The 14,051-nt window shown below is 40.4% G+C and overlaps 1 protein-coding gene across 2 annotated transcripts; it reads right to left on the reverse strand.

The window, feature by feature from the left end:
- Positions 1–81: 81 nt before the first annotated feature.
- On the reverse strand, positions 82–12,404 carry NAE1 (NEDD8 activating enzyme E1 subunit 1). 2 transcript variants are annotated; one of them, XM_072346330.1, is made up of 20 exons: positions 12,281–12,404; positions 10,997–11,100; positions 10,843–10,903; positions 9,866–9,896; positions 9,187–9,258; positions 8,804–8,883; positions 8,301–8,410; positions 7,881–7,990; positions 7,264–7,326; positions 6,946–7,009; positions 5,801–5,892; positions 5,153–5,212; positions 4,927–5,060; positions 3,912–3,987; positions 3,537–3,576; positions 2,519–2,605; positions 1,369–1,461; positions 859–973; positions 738–787; positions 82–363 (listed from the first exon to the last, which is right to left on the reverse strand). In XM_072346330.1, the coding sequence occupies exons 1-20, from the start codon at positions 12,334–12,336 to the stop codon at positions 254–256; spliced, it is 1,608 nt and encodes a 535-aa protein (XP_072202431.1). In that variant the 5' UTR covers positions 12,337–12,404; the 3' UTR covers positions 82–253. The 2 variants fall into 2 exon arrangements, with proteins under 2 accessions (XP_072202431.1, XP_072202434.1); XM_072346333.1 differs by having other exon boundaries at positions 10,839–10,903; positions 12,281–12,371.
- Positions 12,405–14,051: the final 1,647 nt, after the last annotated feature.

The following is a 14,051-nucleotide window of genomic DNA, read 5'->3' on the forward strand; positions in this document are numbered from 1 at the left end:
GCCGCTCTCGGCACGCGCCGTTCCCGCCCCGCCCGCCCGCCTCAGGTCGGCGCCCGGCCCAACCCCGCAGCGCGGCTCCAGTCAGGATCTGCGATCATTTTATTCGTCCTCAGGAAAATAAAAATACAAATCAAACGTGACAACCAAGGAATTCAGCGTGCGGGTACCGCCCGACGGCCCGCCCCGCGGCACATCAGCGCTGTGTACGGAGCGCTGCAGCACCGCTCGGCGGCAACGAAGCGACATCGCCATCCTACAGCTGGAAAGTGGCTGACGTCTGGGACATCCCGCTGTAAATATAGGTGTTGTTAAAGATCACGAACTGCCCCGTGATGACCTTAATGATCTCCTGAGCAGCAGCTCCTGTAAAAAACAACAACAAAGGGTGATGTAGTTACAAGGTTACCCGAAGCTACAAATACGAATATCACACTTTAAAACAATTTTAAGTAATCCCTTAAAAAAAGAAAAAAAAAGCCTTTTTCAGTCAATTAAAAAATCCTTATTAATCTACTATAATCAATCCACCTGGATTGTTTTTAGTTTACTTGGTTTCTCTTACTGACTCTAAATCACCAGCAGGGGTCACAACTGCAAAACAAAGGACTTGGACAACAGTCACTCTTAACAGTATTAGCTCTGACAAGACCATGGCTTAAATAGATTCCAAGGCAAGGAGGTACAATTGCAGGTTGCTCTGTTAATTCTGAGCCTCAGAAACACAACAGCATTCTTACCTCCCATGAAGGCAGCAATAGCATGTGGCTCGGCAGCTCCGTAGCGACAACTGGACAGCAAAGTAACAGTCAGTATTTTCGGGTCAGTTTTACAAGGTGGCTCTTATGGTATTATACTTACAACTCATGAACATAATCATCTTTCACCACTACAGACAACCCGTGCTCTTGTAAGAAACTAGTAAGGCATGACTTCAGTTTTCCAATATCATCTTCTACCTGATAGTTGTAGACACCTGGAAAATAAATTCACCATTCCATCACAGAACTGTAATACCGTATTCAGAATTATTGGGGTTAAAACTTAGTTTAACTAGAGATTTTTCAGAAAAAGAAAAGAAGCCAATTAGTATTAGTAACAGTAGACCAATGAGGAGTAGACTCCTCATGATAATAACAAATTGCTGTGAAGCTGAACTCACAAATCACACGACCCACATCAGTGGTATCAATTTAGATAAATTCCTTAAGTTTCCCCCAAAATAACCTCAACACAATTTGTTCATTATTCAAGTTGTGTTAATATGAAAACAGAAACACAACAAATGTTTTACGGGGAGTTTTTAACTAGTATTGTATTAACTATTGGATTCTTATATTTCTTGTGCTAACACAGCTTGTATAAGCATACCTGGATATCTACCATGCTGCTTATAAAATCTATCAACAGCCCGCAGCATCAAGTACAACACTACTTCACTGTCCGGGTTATCCATGTTAGAAACTGAAAACAGTAAGAGAAGTGGTTAGCTGGCACAGATTGCAAGGCAAAAAGCAGGGTTTTAACTACCTGAAATCAAGTATTTCCCTTAGATAGATACATCTTCTGCTGTAAGCAGAAATCTTAATAAAAGAAACCTTGCACTGAGAATACAAATGGGTCAGCTGGCAGAAACATGATTTAATGTGACAAAACCATACTGTACATATTTGATATAAAACTCTGCTCAGTGAAGATATTCATGTTTTAACTGTGCCAGCAGCAATGTTAATTGGGATGTTCATAAGCCGTAGTTGCAGGCTTTGTAATGCGTGTTTCACAAGTTATAATGTCTAATTATAAAGCAGCTCTTTCAGCACACAGTATAGTAATCTTTCCAAGCAATAACTACTTCTTCAATTGCATTGGATACTACCAACTAATTCAAGCTTTCACCAAAATGAGGAATATTGCAAAGCTTATGCATACATTGAGTTTATATACATCTGTAACTTTTTGTCCAAAACCCATAGAGGACTTGCAAGGCCTTCACCTAAACACATTTTTACTTAAAATATTTCCAGATATTTATTTTCCTTTATTTTATTTTATTTATTATTTTTTTTAACTTATGCAGGTTCAAAAACATATAATGAACTATTAAAAAGTAACTAGTTTTCTATTTAATGTATTTACACATTGAAAGCCTAAGCAGTGAAAGACGAATAAAAGACCAAGATAATTATTGCTAACTCTTCAGTCGGGCAAAAGCACCATTCCAGCTCAGTCAGTAATAACTGACATACAGAAAACAGAATTCTAAAGACAAATGGTGTTTTGTTTATGTGCTATCAAAAATCAAGCCTGAAATAAAGAATAAACCTTCAATGAGCTGTGAGGTCACCTTTGAACTTTTCAAAACCAAAATTAGATCAACATTCTGAGGTTGACAAAACGATTCTGTGGATGCCAAATAATAAAACTGCATAATGAAATAGTACGTGTAACGTAATTCACTTTGACCACCAAACCATTCAAGTTGAAAAAGCCATTAAAGTACGTGTCAAAAAGGAATACTTACTAATTTCATCCTTGTTAAAAGTGTTTAAACCATACTCTTCTGATAGAGATCTACATCTCACTACACGAAGAAAAGCCGAGTTGCTGCCTAAGCAGGGGGTGCAGAAAGAACTGAATGTGTCATCAATTACTGACTGTATGAATCCATATCTCTCATTTGTTAAAATCAAACAGCAAAACTAATCATTGCACTGATGCTTCTGTTTCTTCTGGTAGCTCAAACTACTAAGTAATACACAACATTTACATCTACGATTCACAAGCATTTAGAGACCTACTTTTTGCTTATTTGGTTCTGGATTCTAACTATAACTGTTGTGTTAATATAACAGCCCACAGTGCGTGCATCTCCTTTACAGTCATTTATCCACCACAGCCATCAGGTTCACGTTGTCTTCTTCCACGCTGAAAACAAACATGGGTACCCTATTTTCCACTATCTAACATACAGCTGTACTGTATTAATTGAGAGTAAGCAGTAAAAAGGTTCTCCTCCAGTATTACTGCAACAAGCAGACCCAATGTGCAGCTGCTTCCTACAGCTCAAAAAAGGTAGCAAAAGATCAATTAACACAGCATGCTCCTGGTGACATGCTTACAGGGCAACTTTCCAGTTGCTAGATGATTCAGGCCACTGTGTGGTCACACATATGCCTATTCAAAACAGATAACCTGAATTGCCATGAACAGCACTCCTCCCTACTGCTCCTCCTCCCTACATACCTTTACAGACTACAAGTTTACATCACACGTGAGCAATGAGGTATTAATCACAGGAAGCAGAGGACATCTGCTGCCTGTCATCTGGACCTGAAAAGCACTGCATCTATTTAAAAGCCAGCCTCCCTAGAATCACGACCAACTTGTCACCTCCACTGAAGATGAGGGAAGCAAATGCTCAGCAACTACTTGAAAAGTGCAAATATTGAGATATTGTTTAATAACTCCAGGATCATTCAAACATTCCTGAATATTTCATTATTTCCATAATCACAGCAATGGAATCCAAGCATACTCACAAAGTAATTTCAATTCTCTCTCCGAAATTGATTCAGGTGCCTACAACAGAGAATATACTACTTCTAGTACATACAATGGCCAAACATACCATGTTTTCAAAGACATGAATACATTAATTGAGAAATAACTATTCACTCTTTTATTCGGTTAGTGAATAATGCAGACATCTGTGCATTTTGATTTTATTTTATATGTCCAGACCAAAAGTGATAAATAAAACAGTAAATAGATAATAAACATCATTAGAAGTTACTTGGATATTTTCAAGGTAGTCGAGTAATTAAGCTCTTATCTGTCTCTCTTGGCTTAGACCTGTACAGAATAACAACAACAATATCTATGTCCTGTTAGAAATGCCATATCTTTGTAGTTACCTTGCCTAGGGACTGTAACAACTTAGCAGCATGGTTACCCACAGCAGCAATATCCTTCTTTGCTTTTTCACGATATCTGTCAATAATAAAATAGTCTTAATCATAACAGCACAAAACTATGATCTTAGATTTCACAGTGAAGACCATTTCTTTTTGGTGTAGATAATAAAGACAAGACACAAGGCATCACAAATGCAAGAGAGCTCCCTCAAGACCCTGCATGCACTTATTACTTCTCTGTATAACTGCTTGTCAGAGCAGAGCTGTTGACTTACATGTTACATGCACAACCATTGTGGAAACCCATTAGTGCCAACAACAGTATTAAAACAGTTGGAATAAGAATATTAAGTATTAGAAGAGCAGCTGTATGTCCTTCATTGGGCTCCTACTGTTTCATTAATTTCTGAAAATACAGTAACACTTGAGTCTTTTTGGCCCAATAATTTGTATAATGTCCAGGATGTACAGGGATCATTATGTTTATGTTGAGGATAAACATATTCAAAGATAGCCTTCCTAAAATCCTGATCCATGCTAATGCTGCTTAGCATTTGCAATTAGTGTTCATTCCCAAGTCTTTGCAATTTACTGAGCATTTCTTCCTAAGTGGGTTGATTAGAATTAAGTATTTAGGAAATTAGTATTTCTGTAACCAGGCTTGCAATTTTTTTCGAGCACAAAACCAAAGTGTGCTTAATAAATGATTCTAAGTAAAGACTCTGGACTGCAGCAGCTGGGTTATGGGATCTCTTATCAGTAGGAAGGTCTTTGCTACATCTGAAACTAAGAAAGGTAGTCAATACTTAAGGACACTAGGACACACGAAAAGAAACTTATGCCCTAGTTCCAGACAGCAGATAGGAGCAGACAAACCAAGTGCAGGGCTTTCTCACCCCCTTCTCACCTTTGACGTGCCGTTTTTTTTTTTGTTTTTAAATACAGATCTGAACTAATGAAACAGAGATGACTTGTTATTAAAAAATACAGCAAGCACAACACAAAGGATACTTACACATTTTGTAATTTGATAAATTTACCGGAGTCTGCTATCATATCAGGAATTGTGCCCCTGACAGGTAAGCACCCTTGCCCCTCATTTGCCACAAATTCCTTTACAGCTCGAACCAGAATCCAGAAGGAAGGGGACTACAAACACACAAGAAAGTTACATACATTTTAAGCATTATTTATAATGTTTTCTTCTACATTTATGTATTAAACCTTTAATTACTCATTACCTGCTCTGTGAGATTTATGCAGCAATCATCATTAAAAATCTCTTCGATACACCTTGGAATCTATTAAAAAAAATAAAAATTGGGTTTTATTTACTTGATTTTACCTCAATACTCATTTCATAGGTGATCCAACTCTAAGCGACCTCAGAGTTAAATACTGAATTTGTTTAGCCAGGATTCCTTTGCAAACCTTCATTTCTTTATAGAATCAATACCATAGCCAGCAGTTTTGATAAGGCACAAACTTCAAGGAATACTTTCTGACCTCTAGCAACGCACTCAAAAGCAAAGATCTTCCCCACCTAATTCTGTATTACTATAGCAACCTGCCTTTTGGAATCTCCTTTGCAGATTAGACCTGTAGAAGTTTGAGAGGAACACAAGAACAAACTCTGGTTGTTGACTTATTCTTTCAAGGCATCAGGAAAGCAGCGTCCCTTCATGAACAAGCAAATTGAGAGTTTGCATAAGCTACAGAGTCACCTAGTCCAGGTCTATCCTACTGCATATAACTTCAGTTTTACAATTGTACTAATCCTCTTTTACCTTCATATCCATGTTGCAAGTGGAACCTCTGTGCTAAAAGTGAATGTTCTGAAAAAGTGAAGTGTTTGATAGTACTTTAAATTTATTGTATGTTTATTTTACCTTCGTAGTATTTAATGCTGTGTTCACATTTTTTATAGCTTCCTCAAAGTTTTCCTCATCTTCTGGAGTCCCATTTTCATTCTTTAAGATACCTGATTGAAGAAAGAAAAAAACCACACATCACGATGCCCCAGATGACATCCCATCGCTTTGGTCTCACTGACAGAACAGGTTGGTATTGGATGTATCTGAGGCATAAAAACCTTATTAGCCATAAATGAAATTATCAAACAAAACATACTGACAGAACTAACCACATATACAGCGTGCTGATATCAAATAGAAGTTATTTAACACAAGAATAATTATCTCTCTCACAGAAATAATTGTTAAGTTTCACAATCACAAAATTAAGGTAATTTCTTTTGAAGCAGCATCTAAACAAGAAATGAATTGATCTTGTCCAGTTTTTCTGTTTTTTGGGGGTATTTGTTTGTTTGTTTTTAAGGTAAATGCTTATGAATCCAGACAGCAACCTCAATAAAGAAAAGGAGTCAGTAAAATGCTAATTTAATCAAAATTAGCCACCACTGTTCAGTCAGACGCTACGGATGAAGATGACAGAGTCACTCTTAGCAGCGACTGACATGCAGGTCATGTTTAAATGATGAGCGAACACCATTTCTCAACCATTTAAGACAACATATTTCTAGATGTCAAAAACATCTCATTATTTTATCATCTGGAAAAGATGTTCAATTGGAACACCTGTACAAATGAAGCCTGTTCACAGTCTGCAGTATATTTAGTAGCTCTATAATCTGTCTCTTGACCAGTAATTTAGGGCTGCAATGCTTACCAACAATTTGCTCAGCCAACCAACAACGTGCTTCCAGTCAGTAGCAAGAGCAACATCAAAAGCCACTTACTTCCTTCTTTATCACATTTTCGATGTTAATTAACAACATTTTCAGCAGGATATTCTCAGTGTCTCTCCTTCCACTCTAATCAAAAACACTCTTGAACTTAAACAGTAAGAACCATGCTGAACTGTATTTGTAAGCAAATTTGGGAATCTTCAAAATTAATCTGCATACAGCAAACAGGTGGCAAAAAGATCACACTGTACAGACCAACAGACTTTCATTAATTAACCTTACACATTTCTACCAGTATAGCAAGTGAACTCCTAGGCGATATATTACCTTGCCGGATCAGTTGTCTGAAGGCTTCTTTTTCTTTGTAACTTTTAGGCAACTGATCACTTTTCTAAATGTAAAAACAGAACAAGTTTGTATTAAAGATACCTCCCAATACCTTCATTGTGTTCAGACTGCTAAATCCCACAAGTCTGACCACGTTCACATACATTCATTTGTATTTTAATTAGTAATATTTTTATTATTCCATCTTATTACATACTACCAAAACAATGAGCTACTTTAGAAAAGATAAATCTGCAGAAGTGGAAATAAATAAAAATCATAAAAATAGGCAAATAATTGCCCAGCTCTGCATTATACCTCGTTGAACCATTTTGTGAGATACTTGGCAACAATCACAATCCATGGAGTGTGGCTGTGGTCCTGCAATTGAACAGCACAGAAACTACTGTCAAGTTTAGAAGAGACAGAAACAAAAGGCAAACTGCAAACTTACTTTAAATGTAAACTTTAACATCCCTTCTACTACTTTAACACACATGCCTTGTGCCACGTTCTGATTCTGGAATAGCATTTTCTAAGCACTGCCACACAAATTGTTATTCCTTTGTCTTAAGAAAGTGTGGCTGAGCTAAGTGGAACTTTTCTGAAGTGGAACTTCCGTATTCCAACAAACAGCCACACTGCAAAGCTCTGCACCAGTAAGGAAATTATTTGTCATTAAAAAAAGTGTGTTGGGAAGGAAATATCTTTCAATATTCCTTTCTTCCTAAGATCTGCTCCTTGCTAGAGATTTAAATGCAGACAGTAACATTTGGGCCACACGTTAAAAGCAGTGCCTTGTGACTGATTCACTGTTACCTCTATTAAAGTAAGTCTCATCACCAAAAAAAAGTCGTCTGCCAAGAGACATTCTCACAGAATCCCTGTTCTGTGTTGGTACGTCTTAGAGAACACACTGCAAACCACATACCAACCTTTTTGTCCATGTGATCCAAGTCATAAGACTGAATGTGCTCCGTCAGTTCTGGAAATGGCTTGTCTAGCCTCAGATCTTCTAATGCATTGTCAGGATGAGATTCAACAACTGTGAAAGAAGTTACACAATGTATTTTATTGTTTTATGCACAACCCCCAGCACACACCTACACAGCAAAAGCAGTGCATCACCTGCTGGGTTAACTGCTTGATTCTCAAAGTGCTTTGTGTACATGAAGTTTAACTTCAGCAGATGGTAAAACTGAAACTTATCTGTTGCAGACCATAGTTCCTATGAATTTTTCACCATATATTGGTGAGGAACTGCAAACCATGTGACACTTAAGAAATACTGAATATCTCACAAGTTTTTTACCTTATATATGGAAAACTATCACAAAAACCCCCAATCCTCTCACCTGGATGTTCTTTGATGATGACTCTCATATAACCAACCAGTCCATAAGTCCTACAGATCAGCAAAGGAATGTTAGAATTCCAGAGGAGTTCAGCTAAACGCAGCACTGTACTGCAAGGAAAAAGACAATTACTTCTTCAGATATACCAGGGAACAACAACAGGTAACTGTGAAGTTAACTCCTGTACAAGCTACATATGTAAAAAGTTTTCTATGAGAATTCCACTATCGTGATTCTAAGCACATATAATTCATTCCCCTACAGAAAGTAATTTCATGCAGGAATTTATCATAGCCTGGAAATGTGTTTAGCCATTGTTTTATTTATATTTAACTCCATTGTCACAAATGCTCTGAAGATTAATTAAGCAAAAAAATATCAATGAATTGTGAAAGGAAGAAGACCTCTCTTACAGACACACATAACTACTAACTGCTTTCTGCTAAGTAAGCGAGGCGGGAGGGCAATGTACCGAGTATGAACAAGTTCAGATGAGTCTTTACCTTTCTGATAGCTGTGTTGCAACCACTAAGTTAAATCGATTAAAGAAGGAAGGGTCGTTGTCTAGAAGGTTTTCTGGACTCTGAATAGTAGAAAACAATACATCAGAAGACATGATAAAAATCTCTGGTAACAAAGTATTTTCAACATTGAATATAAAACACTAAGCAAAAACTACAGAGCGACACTCAAAATACAGAACAATGCTCAAACACATAGATCTAATTTTGGAAATTTAAGACCTCCTTCTTCAAATGGCCTTAATCTACTTAAACCACCACACCATATAGACAACACCTAGTTATTATTTCACAGTCATAACACTAACGTTTAAGAAAAGAATAAACCTACAAATACTTGGGAAAGAAAAAGGAAAAACGCAAACCTCTTCCACAAAGTTCCCGGAGACATCACTGTTCAATTCTTGCAGAAGTTCAGTAGCGCTCTGGGCACGACTCTGTTCCCAAGCAATGAAAACAAGGTTTAGCTTCTTGAAATGCAATTCATATAGTACATTATTAGTACCAGACATGCTACATGGTAAAGAGATTTCTCCATAAGCTAAGATATTCCAAGCTTTGTTTATCTGGAGAAAAAGTAGACTAGCCATAACAGCACCACTTGTTTGACACCAGTTTCATCAACATTTCGAAAACAAAACAACTGCAAAGCTATTTACAAACTTCCAGGTTTGTTGGAGCATTTGTAAGAGTTATTCAAGGCTTTTCTGTACTCTCCTGTTCCTCTGGTTTCAACCCCCTCGCCCATCCAGCCTCTGCCCTGAGCATCACTCCCTCCACAATTCTCTTCCACCTCACGCTTCCAAAGACATTCTCAACCAGACCTTATTTTCTTCATTCGTTCTTTCCAGAATTGAGTTTATCTTCTCACTTACAAAGAACTCAAAAATAAGCACAGGAATTTTATCTAGGAATGCAGAGTTTTTAACCTAATATGTGTGTTTTGGGGAATTACTCCAATGTCGTGTTAGGGGCATCTACTCAATACATTCGTTCTTTCAATAAACTTAGGGACATTTTTAAACACTAAAGTTACATCCTTACCTGACCAATGTGGCTCTTCTGAAGAAAGAAACTGAAAAAGAGACAAGAAAATATAATACGTGAATTTTTGTTCCTAAGGAAAATGACATCAAAAGCCCCGTTCTGTAGTACAAAATCTGTCATTGACTCTCACAGACTAAAGATTAGCTTCCATTGTAGTCCACTTCTCCCTGCTTTTGTTTTATTTTCCTCAAGATCAGTTTCTTAAGGAAAACTTCCACTGTCTCAGCCACCAATCTGAAAAATAACACAAGCCAAACCCCCCAGGAGCCAGGATCATACTGCAGATTCATTTTCACTAAGCTCATTAAAGACTCATTAGCACTTATTTCTTCGTGTAACAGAATATCCTTACCCCACAAATAACCCCCTTGGAGGTCAGATATTCGTAGCTATCTACCTGAACTGTATGAGAAAGTGATCTAGAATTAGTAAAGACAGATTATTTCTGGTCGGAACAACCTGCAGTGTTCCTTATCCTACCCCCCAGCTGCATACCCTTTGAAGCTATGAAAATTAATGAAGGATCATCAGTCATGGTTTTACAACAGCAAGCTATTAAAAATACATTTTGCCATCAAAATTATTATGGCAGAAGATTACTATTATGAGGAAGACACCTTGAACCATGCTGAGGTGAAAGCAAATCCTATTCATGTCTCAGGACAGCTCTCAAGTTAGTTACAAGTATTTTTGTAGTAAGTATACCACTGCCTTTATAAACCTGATGGATGAAGAAAACAGACCTTTAAGGTACGAAAACAGCAACCTAAGGAAAAAAGTTTAGCATTAAACATCAATCTGCTGATCATGTATGCTGTATTTGTCACAGACATCGAAAGCCATAAACGACTTGGAGAAAAACACACTTGCTTAACAGTACGAATAATTTTGTATAATTTAAAGAGTGCAGGGATGGAACAACTTATGAAACGCCGTTAATTCCTCATCTGCACACAAAGCAGTAACAAACCTACTTATTTCCAACGTCTTCTCCAGAGACCCGATTCCCATCCACAATTGTAAACGAACCAATACCTTGGCGGGGAAAAAAAGAAGTGCGATCAATGAGACGTGATGTGAACCCACCGGCTACTCCACTGAGCACAGACACAGCTGGTCTTTACTCACCAGGCAGCACTAAGTTTTTGAGTATTTCAGTTCCTGTGGCTGTTGCGTTTATCACACAAACGTGGGCTGACTCCAAAGCTTCCTGTCCGTGGTCACCCCACAGTCTGTATTGGAATAAAAACATAAAACATTCTGCAGATGTACAGGGAATACAGAGAAATGAATGAACAAAGTTTGAAAGAAATAAGCCGTCTCAAGGGAAGGCTGGCACGCCGCTTTCTGTTTGCTGCTGAGAAGGGCTAAGCAGCACCAGCTGAAATAAGCCCTCACTTTGAAAACTCACCGTGGCAAACCTGAACATCTCTAAAGAACCAATTTGTCCAGTGGCACTTCATTTTCTCCATCCTTCTCCCCTACATCATACAAATATGCACGCATTTTTCTACTGTAACACACTTTTAAGCCATCAGTATGGCCGCAAACACTCTGCAGGCAAAATTTGCCCGTGGAAAGAAATAGTGAAACTGAATGCTTTTATTCTTTTTCATAGGTTCCATTATAAATGATACACTTCTATAGGCTGAGATGCTGGAAGGCAGCAAGGCGCACCAGCTGGGGAAGCAGCGCACCGAGCTGCTGGGTGGAGGGGCAGCCAACTCACAGTTTGCCTGGGCCACGTATGTAACATAGTTAGCACAGATAACGAATAAAACTTCTTTTATTTGCTCACGTGTAGCGTTACATCATTAAAAACAAGACGGAACCAGAACCGTAAAGCCAGCAGGCGGGTCACACGGGAACAAACGCGGAGCTACAGAACAGCCTGTGCTGAACTCACTCCGGCATGCTGCACTGACCCCACGGGGCTGCGATTTACTGCTCAGCAGCGCAAAGCGCGCTTACTGAAGAGATACGGAACGCATTACGACTCCTGCTAATAACTCCTAGTTCCAGCAAGCGCCTGAAGCTCAGGCCCACCCCGACACACCGCACTCCGGGCAGGAGCCGCTGCTCGCTCGGGCCCACCCCCTCACTCCGCGCTGCTCCCGCCTCCCTTTCTCTCGGCCGGCACGGGGACTGAAAGCTGCACGGCGGGCTCGACCCGACCAGACCCGAGCCTCTCCCAGCAGCCGGCCGGTCCCTCCGCAGCGCCCTCCGCCACACGGCCGCGGGGAGGCCGCCAATGGAAGAGATGAGCGCGGCCCGAGGCGAAAAGCGAGGCCAGGCACCACAACAAGAGGCCCCCAGCGGGCAGGCTAAGGGCAGACTGGAAGCAGGCTGCGGGTAATGCGGGTAATGCGGGTAATGCGGCCCCGCGGAGCCCCGGCGGCCCCGCCGCGCTACCTCAGCTGCCGGTCGTAGCGCTGCTCCTTGAGGCTGGCTCTGCCCGGCTGCGCCATGGCCGCACGCTCCCGTCGGCAGGCAGTGCGCAGGCGCGGCGAGGCCGCGGGGCGGGGCGGCTGAGGAGCCCTTCCCGCACCGCCGTCCTGGCTCGGCCCGGTGTGCGGGGCCGGTCGGTCGGGGTGCGGGGCTGTGGGGCTGTCGTTGTGTCGATGGCCCCGCAGGTACGGACAGTCTCACACAGCCGGGGGTGTACTGTCAATACAGCTCGCACTGTTACAGTCATTGCTAATCAGTATGCGGACAATGAAGTCCCAAACCTGCTGTACTGTGTACTTCTGTGTACTTCTCTAACAAAAGCTTTTCTGCATAAGATCAGTACAGATCTTACCGCAAGGACAAAACTGACACATCTACCAGCATGTCAGACAAGTCTCTGTCAGTTCTGAGAAGCCCCAGCGCCCTGCCTGGCTGCAGCTCCATCAGCCCACATGGGCGTCATGCTGCCCTTCTGCTCTGCCCTGTACCACCCTGCCTGGTCTGCTACTTACCCATTGACATAAAATATACAGCAGTGCAATTATAACACGGAGTTATCTACTTTGCAGATGACATTTTAATACAGCGCGGCGCTTCCTCTTTTCCCATGTGCTGTGCCCCCCCCAAAAAAGAAAAACTTCCCTCTTCTCAGGCTCTGTGTTTGCTGTCACAGTAAATCCTTCCCTCTGTTGACACTTGAGTAACTGTCCCACACTGCTGGAATATTTAGAGGAACGGTCTGTCTCCCCAAAACAAAAGTTGGCTCGTTCTGTTCCTGCTGACTGCTATAATTACGCGGCCTCCACTGCTCAAGCCATAAATTATAAGAATTACCCTTTCACGCTTAGTTCCCTGTTTCTGGCAAAAAGCAGACACATAAGTATGGCTTAAAAGTCAAAGGCAAATTACAGCAGAAATGGTGCGTGGAGGCTGGGAGCTCCCCAGAACCAGGAGCCAGTTCCTCTTTGCTGCCCCACCTTGCCCAGGATCATCTTAGTGCGACACCCATTTAGAAACTGGCAGCATCAGTAATGGCAATGTAAGAAGAGAGATGAGCTGTCTGGATAAACCAGATACTCTCAAGAACCCGAGGTGTAGGCAAGCTCTGGAGTGATGAATGTTTTAACACTTCATCTGCTACTATCTATTGTATTCCACAGGCTCTGGGGTGAGCAGCCTGTATCCAAACTGGTTGTATTTCTGTCATATTTTGCTCATAGGCAACGATAGATCAGACTCATATCTATTAAATTAAGAAGTCACAATTCAAGTTGTTCAAATGTGTGTTGCCATCTTTAAAGATGCTCAGCAATGAAAGTTGCCAAGTTACGTAAGCAGATGTTCTTGGAGCACCCTTCAGCCATTCACTTTGGAACCCAGCGACTTTTCTTTCTTTTATGTTTCCTAAAACAGCTCCATCCCTCTACAGTGATGCAGCAATATCTGCTAAAAGCATTGTCCCCAAGTGACACAATCTCCTGTGAATAGTTCCCAGTGACACCAGATCTGTGTCATAGAGACAACTCACCTTAGAAATTCAGTTCCTCAAATCTTCTAAATTTTATATGTTCAATTACAATTTGGCAACCTAATCTTCCTTGGAGCTTCCTGACAGTAATGGTTAGTACTTACATAACAGTCTGAATAATGGGACCTCAAATTAAATCATTAAAAAACAAAACTAAAACTGTTCTGTATTCGGCAGTGGGAAAAGCAAAGTGTTTGTCATTAGTTC

Source organism: Excalfactoria chinensis, chromosome 11 (genome assembly GCF_039878825.1).
Source record: "Excalfactoria chinensis isolate bCotChi1 chromosome 11, bCotChi1.hap2, whole genome shotgun sequence".
NCBI classification, from domain to species: Eukaryota; Metazoa; Chordata; class Aves; order Galliformes; family Phasianidae; genus Excalfactoria; species Excalfactoria chinensis.